Source organism: Hippopotamus amphibius, chromosome 12, assembly GCF_030028045.1.
Source record: "Hippopotamus amphibius kiboko isolate mHipAmp2 chromosome 12, mHipAmp2.hap2, whole genome shotgun sequence".
Classification (NCBI taxonomy): domain Eukaryota; kingdom Metazoa; phylum Chordata; class Mammalia; order Artiodactyla; family Hippopotamidae; genus Hippopotamus; species Hippopotamus amphibius.
Window position 1 is genome coordinate 22275139 of NC_080197.1, and position 18596 is coordinate 22293734.

Genomic DNA, 18596 nt, shown 5'->3' on the forward strand with positions numbered 1-18596 from the left:
GAGGGAAACCTGCGACAAGGCCAGGTTTGGGACAAGACCACAGAGACGGGGAGCAGGGGGCAGACGGGAGAGCCTTTGAATGTGACAGAAGGGTGGTCCGATGGAAGGTGACAAGGAGGGGTTTTGAGAAAAATAACATCTGAGTTGCAAGGATGAGGAGGTATGATTCATACAGAGAGAGACGGGAAGAGCATCCCAAGCAAAGGAAATAGCAAGTACAAAGGCCCCGTGGCAGTGAGCCTGGGGCAGAATGAGTATGGGTGAGAGTGGTGAGAGCTGAGGTCAAAGATGCGGTGGGACACAGATCATGAAGGGCCTTGCAGGCCACAGGGAAAAGTCTAGATTTTACTCTGGGTGCAGTGGAAACAGGAGTGATAAGATTAGATTGATATCTTTACAGTGGATACTTTGGTTCTGATCAGAGCAGTGTGTGGGGGTGGGGTGGGAGAGGAGGGGAGGCTTGTCAGCTCTGCAGGGTGAGTCAAGCTTTAGGGAAGTGAAGATGTGGTGGTGAGGTGCAGGGCGGGGTAGAGGGGCAGGGGGCAACAGTGGCAGGGCCTGAGGTGACTCTGAGGGGAGGGAAGCTCCAGAGATACTGGGCTTCTCACTCTGTGGGCTCCACCCCAAGTTCCCAGGACCCCCCCAGCCTGGATGCAGACACACCGCCACCCCCTTTCTCACACACTCAGTCATTGTCCCACCCCCTCCCCCCGTTTCCTGGGCCAGGAAAAGCTGGCACCACAGAGATGGACAGACCTAGTCCCGATCTGGTGTGTGAGACAGACCAGAGGGGTCCCACAGCTGCTGGACTTCAAGGCAGGCTTCCTGGAGGAGGTGACTTCTCAGCTCCCTCATCCTCCCCTTGTTTCCTCCAACGCAGTTTGAAGACGGGATCCTGGACATCTGCCTGACGCTCCTGGACGTCAACCCCAAGTTCCTGAGGAATCCCGGCCGAGACTGCTCCCGCCGCGGCAGCCCGGTCTATGTGGGCCGGGTGGTGAGTGGCATGGTGAGTGAGCGGCAGGCCCGGCCCGGGGGCCCTCCCGTCCTGTGAGGATGGAGGCCAGGCCCCGCGCTGGGCACGGTGGGGGGACCCAGGAGAGGGGTGAGTCTCAGCTAGGAGAGCTTGTATTTGGGGAGACAAGATGTATACAAATGAGGGTGATGCCACGTGGTCCCACAAAGCAGTTCACTCACTCACTCACTCATCCAGCAAGTATTCGTTACGTGCCACCCGCATCCTAGGCACTGGGGAAAAGCAGGTGTAAGACATGAATGGTGGCTAACTTCACAGAGCTTCCATTCTAGGGTGTGTGTGGGAGGAGACAGACGCTGACCACAGTATCCCGTGAGCACACAGTCAAGTTGCGATGTACTCATCAAAGGGGCCAGAAGTGCGACAGTGTCTGTTCATAGGATCCAACCCCAGGGAGGGGCTGGGGGCCCTAAGTGATGATTCCTGAGCTGACATAGGCACTGGGAGGAGAAGAGGGTCTCAGGCAGAGGGGACAGCTTGGGCAAAGGTTCCCTGAGGAGGGACGACTGTGGCAGGTTTGAGGAGCAGAAGGGAGGCCAGTGTGGCTGGAGCAGAGCGCAGGCGGGGGCGGGGCGGGTGCAGGCAGGCTGCAGAGGGGGCGGGGCCACGCCCTACAGGGCTCAGGAGGCTGCCTTTGATTCTCAAGGTTCTGGGAGTCCGGGGGGGCAAGTGACACAATCTGGGCAGGGGCCAGAGGGGGTCTTTTTAAAACTCAGATCACACCCTGTCACTCCCCTGCCGACCTGTGGACAGATTCACATTTCCTGCTTGCCTTCACCACCTTGACCCCTCTCCACCTCCTCTCTCCCACTTCTCTCTCCTGCACCAACCATCTCCAACATCCCAGTCTGTCACCCCTTGGGATCTTTGCACCTGCTGTTCCATCAGCCTGCAACAGCCTTCCCTGCCTTTCACCACGTGCTGGACTCACCCTAGTGCAGCCGGCACCCTCTCCCCAGGCTTGGTCTCTCTGACGCCCCGGCTGGTTGCAGGTCAACTGCAACGATGACCAGGGCGTGCTGCTGGGGCGCTGGGACAACAACTACAAGGACGGCATCAGCCCCATGTTCTGGATCGGCAGCGTGGACATCCTGCGTCGCTGGAAGAACGAGGGCTGCCAGCGCGTCAAGTACGGCCAGTGCTGGGTCTTCGCCGCCGTGGCCTGCACCGGTGAGCGGCGCGCCAGGATGCGGGAGGGCCTGGAACCACCCTCGGCTCCCGTGAGCCAAGGTCCCTGCAGCCTTCTCCCGGGCCTGAGTGTAACGGTGCCAGGGCAACCTGGTCAAATAGGGGGCATCTGACCCCGTTGGCTGCGAGGTTTCTGCAGGGAGCCGAATGGTGGATCGGCCCCAGGGACTCGAGTCAGGCTGCTTGGTTTGAATCCCAGCTCTGCCTGTAACCCTGGGAGGACTTGGGCAAGGGAACTGGTGTCTCCAAGCCTCAGTTTCCTCACCGGTAAGATGGAGACAGTGGTAACTGACCTAAGTTGCAGGGAGCTCTTAGGACCCGGGGAGACGTCACTTAGCACAGTCTTTGGTTCAAGTTAGGTTGGGTTTGTGGGTTTCCGGGGCAGCTGGGATTCCTCAGCTCGATCCTCGGACATTTTCTCTGTGTCCGTAAGTTGACCGACAGTGATTGGATGGACGTTTGCAGAGACGGGCGTGGTGACACACTTTTCTGTTCTGCCAGACTACCCACACCCGTCCCTTTCTGAATCATTACAACATCCTGACAAGCTGCTATTATTAGCTCGTCTTAGAGGAGGAAATGCAGGCTCAGAAGAGAAGTGGCTTGGCCAAGGTCACACAGCTGGCAAGCGGCACAGCCAGGCTTGGAACCAGGTGTGCCGGCTTCTGGCACAGTCTCCTGGCCTTAGACTGGGATGGTGAGGCCTCCCGGGACACCATCCCTGGGACAAGAGTGGAGCCTTGCTCCTTGGGCAGCAGGGACAGGCCTCCCCAAGCCTCGGGTCTGTACTCGGAAGCCTGTCATGGCAGAGCAAGGCCTGGGGCTGGGATAGCAGTGCTCTCCATGGGCAGCAAAGTGTCCGGCCCCTACCCAAGCCGAAGGGCGCAGGAACCAGGCAAGAGGTGGAGAGGGTCACAGCTGCTCCTTCCTCCCTCCTCCCGGTGCCCTGATGTTTCCTGACCAGAATCCAGGGCCTTCGGGGAAGCTCCTGCCGTGGTTGATGATGGGCACAGGGCAGAGGTCACATCCCCGCCCCCCCGTCTCAGAGACTCAACCTCAATCAAAACTCAAAGTAAAACAAAAGTCCTACAGATTCTATTTAGTAGGCCTTTCTGCTTCACTTCTTTTTTTAGATGTTACTTTCTTTATCTTACCCTGAGAATATGTTACTTTTACATTTTACATAAAAAGGAACATAAAAAAATGGAGTAAAAGCACCCGTAATCCCGCCAGGAGCAGCCAGAACCCATGCCGGCGGGATTCGTGCCTGGGGTCTTCCTCCTTCCTCCGCTGTCTGTAGATGCCACTTCACATCCTGCCTCTTTGTCACCTGTCACTGCAACACCAGTCCCTTTCCCAGTTACTCTGGCCTCTCTGTAAACTGTGCTGGGGCACAAACACAGGCCCTCCTGGTCCACGATGGAGTCCCAATGCACCTGAATCCCAGGCCAGAGAGGAGGAAACCAGGCCCAGAGAGGTGAAGGGACTGGCCCCAGGCTGCACAGCCTAAAGCAGCTGGGGCCGGAACGGAAGGGCCCCTGACCTTCATTCCCTCTTCTGCCTGCCCCGCTGTTCACTCCTCGTTCTGAACCTCTCATTCCTTCTCTCCTTCCCTTCTTCCTTCTTCTACTTTACCCACTCCTTCATCCCATCTGACAAATTAGTCTGTGGCAGGCCTGTGCTGGGCACTGGGGATACGATATAAGACAGATCCCTTATTGCCCTCAGAGAACAAATTAGAGAATCCCTCACACACCCGTACAGTGAGAATGATGACGAACCCCCAGTTTTGCTATGAATGCAAATGATGGGCTAATACGAACTTGGCCAAGTGGCCTTCATGGCTGAGGGAAGAGCATATGCCAATGTCCTGGGGCTGGTGGGAGCGTGGAGTGCTGGAGGAGCAGCGAGGCCAGGGTGGCTGGAGCAAAGTGTGAAGCAGGTGGTAAGGGGCCAGACCCTGCAGGGCAAGGGCCACAGTGGAGGTCTGGCCTTGACCCTCGAGGGCCATGAGGAGCCACTGAAGGTTTAGCAGAGGACTGTTAATGTCAGATTTGCATTTAGAGTCTTTTGTAAGCTGTGATGCAAAGGGGAAAAAGGGGACATGGGGCAAACGGTGAGGTGGGCGCTATTGTCCAGGCAAGGGGATACCACACCCTTACCACCTGGACAATGTGTGCAGTGCTCCCTGGGGTACAGATGGGCACGTGGAAGCCCAAGCAGAGCAGGTGTCTCTAGAGCCTCAGCGCATCCGCTAAGCTGTCTCCACTGTGTTCCCCCACCCAGTCCTGCGGTGCCTCGGTGTCCCCACCCGCGTCGTGACCAACTATAACTCAGCCCACGACCAGAACAGCAACCTGCTCATCGAGTACTTCCGCAACGAGTTTGGGGAGATCCAGAGTGACAAGAGCGAGATGATCTGGTGAGGGGGGGACCCCGTGGGAAGGGTCCCCTGGAGAAGAAACTTGGGATGATTTCTCAGAGAAGGTCACATTTGAATTGGGTTTAAAAGTTGAACAGTGTTTGGACAAAAGGAAACAGGGCTTGGGGAGGCTCTGGTGGGGGTGGGGGGGAGCAGCAGGAACAAAGGCCAAGGAGAGGGAAAGTCAACGCAGGACACACGAAAGGAAAACACGTCGTCCAGGGTCTGCACTGCCAGGCTTGGGGGTCTGGGCTTGATTCCAAAGGCTTCAGACTGGAGAGGGGTGTGCTGATGACTGTGGGGACACATGGGAAGCAGGGGGTGGCGGTGTGGTCCAGGCGGACGGTGATGGGGTCTGAATCCAGGCAGGGCCTGTGGACTGAAAAAGAAGGAGTGGTGGAGAAATTAGGAGGTCAGGTCAGCTGGACTTGCAGAGCCACTGAGAGGGGAAGGGAGGTGGGCAGAGGGTTGAGGACCCCCAGTGTAGGAGGGAGCATCCGGCTGGGGCCCCTGGAGGAAGAGCAAAGTGTCGGAGGATGTGCTGGGCTCAGTTTAGGACAAGGCGAGTGTGGACAACCCGCGAGAAGTGACCGTGAATGGACCGTGTGATTCCTGGTCCATGTTCTGCTTCATTTCCCCAACAGGAACTTCCACTGCTGGGTGGAGTCGTGGATGACCAGACCTGACCTGCAGCCAGGATACGAGGGGTGGCAGGCCCTGGACCCCACGCCCCAGGAGAAGAGTGAAGGTGGGTGGGCAGGTGTGGCCCCATTACTGAGATGAAGAAACGGAGGCTGGAGGACACTCACCCAGCTGAGGCACTCCTCAGCTAGAGAGGGGCCAAGCTGGGATGCTAAGCCAGGTCTGGCTGACTCCAAAGTCCATTGACCGGTCCACAGGAGTGTTGGGGGAACCTCACTGATATTTTATAAAACACCTCTTTTATAATTTGAAAAGTAATTCACACACCTTGTAGAAAACAGAAAAATGGAGAAGCACAAAGAAAAAAAATCAAATAGCATCTTTGTCCTCTTCCCCGCAAAGAAGTAGCATTAACATTCACACACACAGAGCTTCCAGTAATTTCAAATGAATCCTTCCACAAAATAATATTTTAAATATACTCAATATAATACCTAGCATTCAATTACTTTGAAATATAGTTACCAGAAGTTTTTAAATAAATGTGTGAGATACATAGTAATATATACTTTATAGAACAAGATCTAGTGGTAGCGTCAATAAGTTCCTTAATTTCTTGGTCGAGTTGAGCGTGAGCTATAATTGCAGTTATCTGTGACAACTATAAAGAGATGTCAAAACATCTCTGGTTCTTACGAGTGACAAGTCATAAGTGCGCCTAAGACCACGGTTTGTGGTCTGCTTTCACAATCGAAGGAAGTGTTATCAAAGTGTAGTGAAAATACAGATGCCATTTTTTTCCACCCAAGTTCATGAACTCCTGAATTCTATTTGCTGTTCCTTGAGGGGATCCATGGGCCCCAGGTTAAGAACGCTGGCTGCACATGGCCTTTCACCCTGGCCCTGTCGCTTCTCCATATATCATTAACATTTCTCTATCAGATAGTTTCCTGTGATTTTAATTTTAATTTAATGTTACCGCATTCCACCAAATGGACACACTGTAATACAGCTCCCGAGTCTCTAGTCCTCAACATTTAAATATGTGACCAGTTTGAGGCAATCGTAAACCACACCCAGATAAGCAGCTAGCTCTCTAGTTCAGTGACTGCTACTCTCAGTCTGGGCAGGAAACCAGACAGACACACACCCTTGCAAAGTATTGCCTACACTTGGCTGCCTCGTTTCCTTAAGTGCCTTGGGATACATTTCTATTTATCAAACACCTAGCGGTAAGTGTTTGTGAATCCTCATTAGGTAGGCACAAATATCCCCACATGAAGCCAGGACTCAGAGAAGTTAAGTGACTTCTCCAAGGTCACACAGCTAATAAGAAGCTGAGCTGAGATCTGAACCCCAGAAGCTGGGTTCCAGGGTCCCCTAGAATTCTGAATTCTTACTCTGTGCTGCCTTCTTAGAAGTGGAGTCCCTGAGTCAAAGGGCTGCATGGTCTCAAGGTTTTCGGCTACATATGGTTGAATTGTGGAAGGTTTTAGAGGTGCCACCCTCCCCTCAGCCCAGGCCCATCCTTTCCTCCTCCTACCTCCAACCAGGGACATACTGCTGTGGCCCGGTTCCCGTTCGTGCCATCAAGGAGGGTGACCTGAGCACCAAGTACGATGCCCCTTTCGTCTTTGCCGAGGTCAATGCCGATGTGGTGGACTGGATCCGGCAGGACGATGGGTCCGTGCACAAGTCCATCAACCACTCCCTGGTCGTGGGGCTGAGGATTAGCACGAAGAGCGTGGGCAGAGACGAGCGGGAGGACATCACCCACACCTACAAGTACCCAGAGGGTAGGTGCCTGCGTGCTCATCACTGCCTTGCAGATAAGCAGCTGGTTTTACCAGCCCAGTGGGCGTGTCTCTGTGTGTGTGTGTGTGTGTGTGTGTGTGTGTGTGTGTGTGTGTTTTATCTGGCAGCCTGCATGCAACAATGATCTGTAGGTCACTCTCCATTTCAAGACATTCCTTAGAAATAAGTGCAAACTTGATGAACACACTATGGGGAGGAAGGCGGTAGTAAAGGATTATTCATTTAGGAAAAGAATTCTGTGTTCCACACAAGGATTCCATTTGGTTTTTAAGCCTCACTCGTGGTTGCTTTGACTCGTAATAACACTGAAAGGGATGGCTGTTACACAGGAGAGACATGCATCTTAGAAAAACTGTGATGTCCGTGTTGTTTAACAGTGCTTATTAGTGGTGGGAACTCCAACAATAGATGGGCACTTCCGTGCTCTTTTTTTTTTTTTTGGCACACGGGCTTAGTTGCTCCACAGCATGTGGGATCTTCCTGGAGCTGGGATCAAACCCATGACCTCTGCATTGGCAGGCAGATTCTTAACCACTGCGCCACCTAGGAAGCCCCATGCTTTTTTTATTGCAACATATTTGTGCTGAAGAGGCTTGGAAGTCCAGGGGGGCCATGGAAGAGAAGCTCCTGGAACTCTGTCGTGTTTATTGTTGCAGTATTTCACATATAGCTGGGGAAGAGGGCATGAAGGTAGATCTGGAAAGTTTAGAGAGAAATGGACCAAAAGCAATTTAAAGATAATAAGATGGGCTCAATCAGACACAAAGATGAAGCTTCTTTCTGCTACTAATGTTAAATCAGTAGGGGGAAAAAGAAGTGGTTTATTTTAAAAATTGGATTTCAGTACATCCAATGGCCAATTCAATAGACAGATATTTCCTAAGCACCCACTGTGTGCCAAGCACAGTAGGGTTCACAGAAGTGACTAAGAAACTACAGCCCTTATCTGACCCCCACTGACTCTCCACGGCTGACTGGGGATTGGGTATTAAGTGGCCCTGCTCTAGTGGGAAGGGATAAAACAGAAGGAAAAGATGCTTTCCCTGGCCTCTGAAAGGTCTAGAGCTGATGATTTGATAGAAGAAATAGATATATACCCAACAACACTGGGGAAAAAAATAAAAGGCACAGGGAGAGAGGTAAATGGAATATAAAGGAGGGGGCAGTCATTCCTGCTGGAGTGCTCAACAGGTAGAGAATGGAGGGAAAGGATTTCAGGTAGAAGTGGTCTCTGTGCAAGTGCTTGGAGGTGAGAAGATTCGCACTGTATTAGTGCCTACTAGGCACCAAGCACTGTTGTAGGCATTGGGTATGACAAGATTAAGTGAAACAGTCTTAGTCCTCAAGAGGCTTGAGAGTGTAAGCATATGAACAGAAAAAAAAAAAAAACCTGGTGGGCCAAAAAACCAAGACAGGCAATAGGCAGCTATGAAACTTCAAAAGACATTGTGATTCATTCATCCTGGAAAAGGAGTAGTCAGAGAAGGCATTTCGGAGGAGAGGTCATTTGGGGAAGGGTCTTGAGGGATGTCTAGGAGTTCGCTTGGGGAAAGTAAATAAAATACTCTTTCCTCCTCCTGGCACAGTGATGTAAAGAGGGGGCTCCTTCAGAGGTGCTCTGAGTCACCAGGACTCTGAGAAGCCAGCTTGCCCTGCCCCCAGCCTCCTTCTCATTGATCCCCCTTCCGGCTGTGATGAAGCTCTCTTCCCTGTCCCCACAGGGTCTGCAGAGGAGAGGGAAGCCTTCACGAGGGCCAACCACCTGAACAAACTGGCTGAAAAAGAGGAGACAGGGGTGGCCATGCGGATCCGTGTGGGCCAGGGCATGAACAGGGGCAGCAACTTCGACGTCTTTGCCCACATCACCAACAACACTGCCGAGGACCATGCAGGCCGCCTCCTGCTCTGCGCCCGCACCGTCAGCTACAACGGGATCCTGGGACCCGAGTGTGGCACCAAGGATCTGCTCAACATTTCCCTGGAGCCCTACTCTGGTAAGTCCTTGTGCTCCTGGAGCAGCTGTTGACCACACTGACTAGGTCATGCCGTGAGCACTGAGTGTGTGCAGTCTACCTCACAGCCCTCACTGTGGGTCAGGCCCTGTCCTTGGCACTTTATAAATAGCAACCCAGTTCATTCTTATAAAAAAAAAGTAGGAGGTGGATTCTTTTCTGGCCACCATTTTCCAGGTGAGAAGACAGCACAGAGAGATTAAGTAACCTAGCCAAGGCCACACAGTTAGGAGGTGACAGAACAGAGACTTGAACCTGCACTAGTAGCAACTGTTCTATTTTGTTCCATCTGATCTTCGAGTGACCCTTGACTGCTTTCCCAGACTCTCTACTGCCCCTTCCAGCAAATTCCTTTCCTCTGACTCCAGCAACTCACACTGCAGGTGCCTCTCCCCAGAGCCCCTTTGAGAACCTCTCCTGCTCCTCTGGAGGTTCTCAGGCTCAGAGACAAGAGATTTAAGACCAGCGCTGCCCAGAAAACTTTCTGAGATATGAGGATGTCCTGTATCTGCGCTGTGCAGTACGGTGGCCACTAGCTCCATGTGGCTATGCACGCTTGCAGTGTGGCTGATGTAATTTGCAGGACTAAAGTTTTGATTTCACTTAAACAGCCACATGTGGCCATACTGGACAGTGTGGCTCTAACAGAGATAGGAAAGGAAAAGCCATGATATTCTTCTCTTCAGTGGCTCTGGTGCCCGGCCCAGTGTCCGTGGGAGCAGACGCCCTTCCCTGTTTGGGGCTGAAATGATGTCAGTAGCTCACCCAGACCTCAACCCTGGGCAAAGCCTCTGCCGCTCTGGCTTCCTGGTCGGACGCCTGCACGGTCATTGTCCCCTTGATCCCTTTCACTGACGGCTTTGTCACCACGCCTGGTTATCTCCCTAAAAATAAGCTGGAGGCCCTGAGAGGGGTTGTGGCTGCTGAGGTCACTTAGTGAGGCAGTATGGAGCCTGGTCTCCTGCCCTCCCAGCAGCCCATTCCCGGTTTCTGCATTTGGAGCCTGCAGGCATGGGGAGGGCGGGAGGGTTTGGAGTTGGGAGAGGACCTGAGGGCATCAATCAACCCTGGGGCCTTTGTCTCAGGTGCACCTTGGGCACTCCTGGAGCCACACACCAGGACAAAGCAGATCCTCTGTCAGGGTCCCTGAGCAGGGGCGAAGCTCTAGGGGCAGGGCCACTTGGCACCAGCGCTGGGGTCCCAACACTTACATTGCTGAAAGGCGTGTTTGGAGGCCTGACTTGGCCTTGAATCTGGCCTATACCACATTCAATGTTTTTTTTATACACACATAGATACAAACACACGTTCAATTATTATTATTATTATTATTATTATTATTATTATTATTTTGGCCGCACCATGTGGCATGCGGGATCTTAGTTCCCAGACCAGGGATTGAACCCGTGCCCCCCCCATTGGGAGCGTGGAGTCTTAACCACTGGACCGCCAGGGAAGAACCTCTCCCATCTTCTAAATGTATAACCTTGGGCCTCGAATCGCACTCATCCATCACACGGGGCATAAGCACACCCCTCGTGGGCCGCTGTGAGGACCGAAGGAGATGTGTGCTCAGGAAAGACGTGGAAAGTGTAAAACGGCGCCTGGACACGGTGAGGCCGAGAAGCGTCTTTCCTGGACACCTGCTGTGTCAGAGAGTGGTCTCAGGGCCGGGTCCAGTGCTTCCTGAGCTGCTGCCAACCTTGCTGGTGCACAGAGGACTGAGCTCTCACCTCTGCCTCCAGGCCCCAGGGCAGGGCTCCATCCCTACAGGTGTGTGGGGTGGTCGGGACACCCAGGTCCTAGTTCCTGCAATTCTGCCATCAGGCTGTGGGCTCCTGGGTATTTCTTTTCTCCATTCCAGGCTCAGTTTCCCCATTTGTGCAAAGTCTGGTTCATCTTTGAAGGGCTCTTCAGCCCCTTTGTGTGGTTGTGTGAATGCACACGTGTCAGTTCTTCCTCGTGCTCGGAACTGCTTCAAAGGGAGGAAGTGTCTTTCCTGAAATGTGTCTCATAAGGTGAACTCCAGCCCGAGCCAGGGATGCCAGAATCACTCCCACCAGCTGCTGCTGAGTCACCCTTCGCCTCCCAGATACCCTAGGGCCCTTCGCAGCATTGTTCTGCTTCGGCCAATGTTTCTTCCTGGGGATGTGTTCACAGCAGAGGGGTCCCTCCTACTACGGAGACCCCTGAGGGGCACAGCCTGTTGGGAGAGGACAGAGGAGAGCAGGGGTCCTATGTGTTGCCCTCAGGCTGGAAGGTGGGACAAGGCCAGGATGTCCTCTTGAGGCCTCCAAGGCCAAGGTCAACCTGAGATCAGATTCTCCCACCCTCTGAGACCCTGAACTTTGGCTGAGTTGCTGGTTATTCTCTGATGATAAGATCTGGGGGATTTCCACGTGCTCGTGGACAGGAAGCCAGGCCTAGGACATCTGAACTGGATCCAGCGTCCTTGCTCTCTCCCTTCCTGCCCCCACCCCTTCTTTCTCTCTGGGTGCCCTCACCCCTCCAGGTGGGTCATGGGGAATGCAGGCAGTGTGATCTCCGTGATGATCAAAGGAACCATCTAAAGGATGAGTGACACTAACCACACACATTTCCTTCATTGGGCCAGCATCTGGTCCGAGGCCGAGGCCAAGGCCAAGGTCCCCGGGCTGCAGATGGCAATTCTCAAAGGTCCAGCCCTACCCTGATCTAAGCCTCCTGGAAAAGATAACAGTTGGGCCACTTCCTCCAGGCTCCTGGAGGACAATGTTTTCCTTCTTTCCTGTGGAGCTGGTCAGCGTTTCCACTCTGCTCCCCCAGGTCCTGACCCAGGAATTTTCACTCCTTTTTGTCCTTTTTGGCAGAAGCTTTGGTGTTTTTTCCCCCCACGTCATCTGAGCAGAGGTTTGGGCAGATCCACCCTGGGAATGAGTGACTAGAGGGCTGGGCAGGCGTTTTCCAGAGAGCGGGACAGGGAACACCAGTGTGCATGGCCAGGACCTAGACCTTGACTCATGCAGAGAGAAGGTGACTGTCTGCTCAGGCCTTCACGGCCCTATAGGTGACCTCCCAGGGGGCGCCCACTGGCCCGGGCACCCCTGACCCTTGCTAACCTTCCTCTTTATTTTTTTAAATTTTTTTAAATTTAATTTTTAAATTTTTGGCTGCATTGGGTCTTTGTTGCTGTGCGCGAGCTTTCTCCAGTTGTGGCGAGCGGCAGCTACTCTTTGTTGCAGTGCGTGGGCTTCTCAGTGCAGTGGCTTCTCTTGTTGCAGAGCACGGGCCCTAGGTGCACGGGCTTCAGTAGTTGCAGCTCTCGGGCTTCAGTAGTTGTGGCTCTCGGGCTCTAGAGCGCAGGCTCAGTAGTTGTGACGCAGGGGCTTAGTTGCTTCATGGCATGTGGGATCTTCCTGGACCAGGGCTCGAAACTGTGTCCCCTGCATTAGCAGGCAGATTCTTAACCACTGTGGCACCAGGGAAGTCCTAACCTTCCTCTTTAACAGTAAGCTCAGATGTCAAACTCAGATCCCTCAGCAGACAAGAACATCAGCCCAAATTGAATAAATATGACTTTGTCTGCTGGTGTTTGTCTTTACCAGCTTCCTTCTACTTATGGTAAAGGAGACAGGTTTGCTGCAAATAATGATGAGAAGGGTCCCTAAGCAAAAAAGTTTAAAAAGTGTAAAGCGAGGGGACTGAAAGAAAAATAATGGGCAAACAATGAGGATTTACTCAGACGTGTGAAAAATCGGATGAATGCCTGGAGTTTGGGAAACGCTGGTCTAGTGGGGGGAGAGGGGACAGGTGGCAGAAAAAGAGGAAACAGCACCCCCCATCGTGGCACTGGGATGGTGAGGAGAGGTTGGCTAGGCTCCACGGAGCCCCAAGACCATCCTTCCAGCATTCTTGTTTGATTGGGGGGTGGCGGGTAGCACAAGGAGCAGAAGGGATTTTCCTGAGGTTCTCTGTGACCAAGTGAACAAGCAGGGCCTGGCGCAGGCCTGTGGATAATCAGTCCTGTGCCCTTTTCACTGCTTCTTCCTGCCTCCTATAAGCTGGCCCCTGGTGCCCTAGGGCTTCAGTGTTCTTGTCAGAGAAATGGGGCTAAAATCCACACTTGGCTTCTCTGCAGTGGGTGGGGCTGGCCCTGCCAGCTTCTTTCTCACCCCCACCACTTGTGTGGCTTTTGCTCTGAAATGACCTCTGGTCTTAGCTCTGCCCAGCAGGTACCAGCTGTCCCAGGGGACAGAGAGGGAACAGAGGAGAAACACAGAGGGGAGGTCATCTTCCCAGGCTTGCACGGTCAGTCAGTGGCCAAGCAGGGCCAACTCTCCTGATCTGAAATTACTGGCAGAAGTATTTCCTCATCTGTAAAATGGGTACAATTCTGTCCACCTCCTGGGGGGAAATGGAGGTCCTGAGAGGTGGAGCGACTTAGCCTCATCCCCAGTGAGCAAAGGCAGAGGTAGGATTGAAGCCCAAGCCTCCCCTCCCCACTTCCTCCCTGGGAGCCCTGGAGCCAGGGCAGGTGGGGGAAAGTGCCGGGACCTGCCCATCCATTCCCCAGCCGTGTGACTCAAGCTCATTCCTTCCCCTCTCTGTGCCTTGTGGAGATGCCACAGGAGAGGTGGGGGCCATGATTCAGACATCATGAGTGCTCTCCCCTTTCCCCTCCTGCAGAGAAGAGCATTCCCCTTCGAATCCTCTACGAAAAATACTGTGACTGCCTGACTGAGTCGAACCTCATCAAGATACGGGGCCTTCTCATCGAGCCCGCTGCCAACAGCTACCTGCTGGCCGAGAGGGACATCTATCTGGAGAATCCAGAAATCAAGATCCAGGTAAGGGCCGGGTTCCCAGACAGGCCCCCACACATGCGTGTACCTCCTTCCCTGCAACCTCAAGATCTCTGATGCCCCAGGGTTCCTCAAATCCTGGCTTCATCAAAGAAAAGCAATCATGAAGCAGAAAGAATTTGGGACTCACAGCCTCTAGGAATGAATCCTAAAATCCCAGAGTAGTAGGATCATGGCATTTAGGGATGTCAGACTCATGGACCCTTAAAAGCTGAACTCCTAAGGCTAGATTCCTGGGGCCCTGGTGGGGCAGGAAGGGGTGGAGTTGTTAAGGACACAGGCTCTGGAGTCTGACTATCCATCTATAAAACAGGTGCTGTTAAGGATTAAATGTGCAGCTACAGGAAGCACATAGAACCATATGCAGCACACAGTGAGCTCAATAAAAACTGACTATGCTTATCACCGTGGTCATGGTCATCACAGTGATTCACTTGGAGGAGGCACAGCCCCAGATCCCCACATGCTGCAGTTACACACAGACGGTAAAGAGCGGAGGGGGAGGGAGCTGTTTGCCGGACAGTCTGCTAGGACCTTGCACATATTTGCTCAGTTAATCCTCATGAGAACCTTGAGGTCAGGCATTTCTCTCCTATGAAGAAACCAAGGCTGAGAGAGGGTAGTAACTTTGCCAAGGTCACACAGTGAGGAAGGGGCAGAGATCAGCCTGGCTCCAAAGCCTCTGATCGTTCCACCCCAGCCTCTAGAATGAGGGAGGCACTCTGCACATCCTGTGCGGTTGCATGCAGCCTCACTGCGCGGTCGTCGCCCACCTCGCTGCAGGTGTCATCATCCGCGTTTTCCCAATGAGGCGAGGAATGATGGTGGCGGAGCTGGGCAGATGGGGGCCAAGTTGCAGCAAAGATGGAGATGGCCCAGTTGAGACCCTGCCTGCCCTCGAGGGGCTCTGGGCCCCTCTCCTTCTGTGCTGCCCCTGACATCTGCCCCATGCCTCCTCTAGATCCTGGGAGAGCCCAAGCAGAACCGCAAGCTGGTGGCTGAGGTGTCCCTGCAGAACCCGCTCACCGAGCCGCTGTCAGGCTGCACGTTCACCGTGGAGGGGGCGGGCCTGACCGAGGAGCAGAAGACCGTGGAGATGTAAGTGCTGGTCCCTCCAGCTTGGGGGCCTGGGAGCAGAGGGCAGATGCTCATGGGGGGAAGGGCACCCTGGGGCACAGAACCCTGGCCCATAACCCCCTCCTCTCACCTCCCACACGCCCAGCCACACACCTGCCTAACATCCCTCGGCGTCCACACCCAAATACCCACACGTTAGCTGCATTCCATGCACACGGGTTCACAAACTAGAACAGTAACACATCCAATCACTGAGCACCCGCCTCGGGACACACAGGTCTTCACACACCCACGGGTGTACACGTGTGCCTGTGCAGTGTACCCTCATGGATACGTATTTATCTACACGTACACTTACGAGCATACACACTTCTCTTTTTCACTTTTTCATTGTAATGTAATTTACCTACAGTTAAGAATACAAATCAGGTATGTACAGCTCAATGCATTTTCACGCAAGTGGTCATATGAGCATCCACTCTCTTACCCCCAAGCATACCACACCATCCACTTCCACACACACACACACACACACACACACACACACACACACACATACACACACACACACCAGCCCCTCTACACGTAGGAGGGCAGATGGCCCAGGCCCTCAGGGAGTGCTGAGCAGGGCCCATTTTATTCTGTCTGCACGAAGCTGTACATCCTCGGAGGCTCTGGGCTAAGAGCTCAGCAGTCATGTGTCATCCCGGCCTGGTTTCCATCATGGGACCAGGCCAGGGCCCCTCTCCTCACCCTCTTTCTCTCTCTCTCCCAGCCCGGACCCCGTGGAGGCAGGGGAGGAAGTCAAGGTGAGGGTGGACCTGCTGCCCCTGCACGTGGGCCGCCACAAGCTGGTGGTGAACTTCGAGAGCGACAGGCTGAAGGCCGTGAAGGGCTTCAGGAACGTCATCGTCGGCGCCTCCTAAGGGCCCCCGTGCCAGCCCCACCTCAGCCAGCGGAGGGCTCCCAACTTGACCCCAATCTTTATCCCAAGCTAATGAGCAAATGTGCCCCTTCTTGGGCCCCAGGCCCCAGGGCAGGGTGGGTGACCGGTGGGGTTCTTTGGAAATGAATGTACTTCCAGGGCATCTTGTCCCCCTGAGCCTGGCTCCCCATCCCCCTCACCCGTGAGGAATGTTTTGTTCCTCCACCGTAGGAGCCCTGATCTTGGCTGCATGGGCCTGGGGGGTGGGCCAGGGAGGGGGGCCTCTTGCCTCCCTTCCCAGCCCAGATGCCATTTGGAAAGCCACTGAGCACCTGCCACACTGTTTGATCAACTCCAGAGTCCCTTCCCTGGGAGCAGGTGAAAAAAAGTGTGACCAGATCAAGGAACTCAACTCCCTAGAGTGTCCTTGAACCCCTCCCCAGATGGTGCCCGGGCCCCAGGGGCCCTCGGCAGAGCCTGGGCAGGTGCAGATGGGGAGGGTCCCAGGAGTAGGCCAGACCCAAGCTCCCCCCACACCGCAGCAGCCCTGGCCCAGCAGTTCCCCCGCCGCCTGCAGCTGTGAGGCACGTACGAAGTGCCAGGTGCTCCCTGGGCTCACACGGCCACCAACTCATTTAATCACCACGGGAAATGGCGCAGTGTGAGCTGCTTTCTCGATGAGGAGACTGCGGCTCAGAGAAGGCAGGCGGCCCGCCCTGCACCCCGATACTTGCAAGGCTGGTTAATGTGAAGGTGCGGGAATGGAGCCGGGCCTTCTGACTCTGAGGCCAGGGTCCGGTTCACCATGCCAGCCCTGACCTGACTGTGTCAGAGGGGCCACTTGGCACCTGCTCAAAGAGGATCCAGTTAGGATGAGGAGGCAGGGAGGAAATTGGAGGGGTTCGAGCCCTGGGTTTGAGCCCCAAGTCTGGCCAGTCACTGCCTTCCCCTCTCTGGGCCTCGGTCTCCTTGTCGGTCACAAGAGGGGGTGAACCAGCTCATCTCCAAGGCCCTCCCAGCTCTGCACTTCCAGTGCCTTATATGACTCAGCCTTACCAGTGACAAAGAGTCCTGTTCCCTGGCTTCACAGAGACTTAGGTCACAGGTCAGGATGTTTCGGAGCGTGAGACCGTGACATTGACCATTTTCCTGTCCCCAGCCCTGTCTGGGTCCCCCACCGGTGCCCAGGCATCTTCCTTCAGAGCCCAGTTCTAGGGGAAAAGAGCCCCGGAGGCCCCTGTCCCACCCACAAGCCACCCACCACAATGCCTAGACTTCACAAGAGCCTTAGTTGCCTGTGCTGGCCACTCACCAACAAGGTTGGCATCTCAGCCACCCCCTCTTTGAAGAGCCAGGGCCCTGGAACACAGCCCTTGCCCCTGACTAAGTTCGGAGACCCCACAAGTTGCCATCTCTGACTTTACCCCTCGTTCTCTCCATGTGACTGGGCCTCCCTCAGCCCGGAAGAGGGAAATGAGGAGAATTCTGTATCTGGAGTGGGGTCAAAGCCTCCAGGGTCCCACAAATCCCAGAGAGGGACTTGGGGAAAGTCACGCTGATGCACTTAGAACTTTCTGCTTTGCACAGGAAGAAGCACAAAATGAGCCAAAATATATACGTTCTATATAAATATTGCTTGATTTCTCTATGGTTTTATAAACACTTTTGGGTTCCAAGCAAGCAGTAGATGTGCTTTTGAGCCACAAAGAGCGAGCACTGAAATAAAAGAGTTTATTTTTCACATTCAAACAAGGTCTGTCTGCTCACTGCATGCTTTTGAGAAAGGTGGGTGGGTGAGCTCACTCAACATCTGGACAAGACACTTCCTGTCTAAGAGTCTTTCCCTAGCCTCAGCGCCTCCCTCAGATCTAAACGTTACCAGCATTCAAGGCTGTACAACTGTCCAGCTCCATCTCCAGCCCCTTCTCTGCACAAACCATGTTCAGACCAGAATGAACGTCCTGTATCTCTTCTAACGTCCTGTGCACTTGTCAGCCTCTTAGCCTGGAGTGCCCCTCTTTTTCCTTACCCAGCTTATGAACTCCTATTCATCTTATAATGCTTAACACTAAAGTCACCTCTTCTGTGAAGCCTACCCAGATTTCTTCTCAGAACCCTGGAACATGGAGAACTCAAACATTTATCACAGTGAATTTTAGTTCCATGTTGATATACCTCCCCCCTCCCCATCCTATCTGAAGTCCTCAAGAACAGAGACCAAGTATCTCTTAAACAGACACTAATAAATGCTGAATTGGTATATCAATGTTTCATCCCAGCTCCCATAAGACCAGTGCTGTCCAGTAGAAATACAACGTGAGTCACAAATGCAAGCCATATATGTAATTTAAATTTTTCTAGTGCCTATATTAAAAAGAGAAAAAGAAACAGGTAAAATACATTTTAATAATGCATTGTATTGAACCTAATATGTCTGAAATGTTATTGCAACACATAAGCAACATAAAAATTATGAGTGAGATATTTTACATTCTTAATTTTTATACAAAGTCTTTGGAATGTGGTGTGTATTTTACACTGACAGCCCGTTTCAGTTCAAATAGCTGCATTTCAAGTGCTCCATGGCTGCAGGTGGCTCTAGCTACCACATTGTGTTACCAAGCAAGGACTCATGTGC

At 53.4% G+C, this 18596-nt stretch overlaps 1 protein-coding gene across 1 annotated transcript in view; it reads left to right on the forward strand.

Moving 5' to 3' along the window:
- Positions 1–17707, forward strand: part of TGM2 (transglutaminase 2) — a 30087-nt gene extending 12380 nt beyond the window's left edge. The window contains exons 5-13 of the mRNA XM_057704048.1: positions 881–1009; positions 2029–2206; positions 4511–4646; positions 5291–5394; positions 6842–7084; positions 8825–9097; positions 13781–13941; positions 14918–15054; positions 15809–17707. Of these exons, the coding sequence (XP_057560031.1) occupies positions 881–1009; positions 2029–2206; positions 4511–4646; positions 5291–5394; positions 6842–7084; positions 8825–9097; positions 13781–13941; positions 14918–15054; positions 15809–15959 (1512 nt within the window). The 3' untranslated portion in view covers positions 15960–17707. The remainder of the gene's footprint in view (positions 1–880; positions 1010–2028; positions 2207–4510; positions 4647–5290; positions 5395–6841; positions 7085–8824; positions 9098–13780; positions 13942–14917; positions 15055–15808) is intronic.
- The last annotated feature ends 889 nt before the right edge of the window (positions 17708–18596 follow it).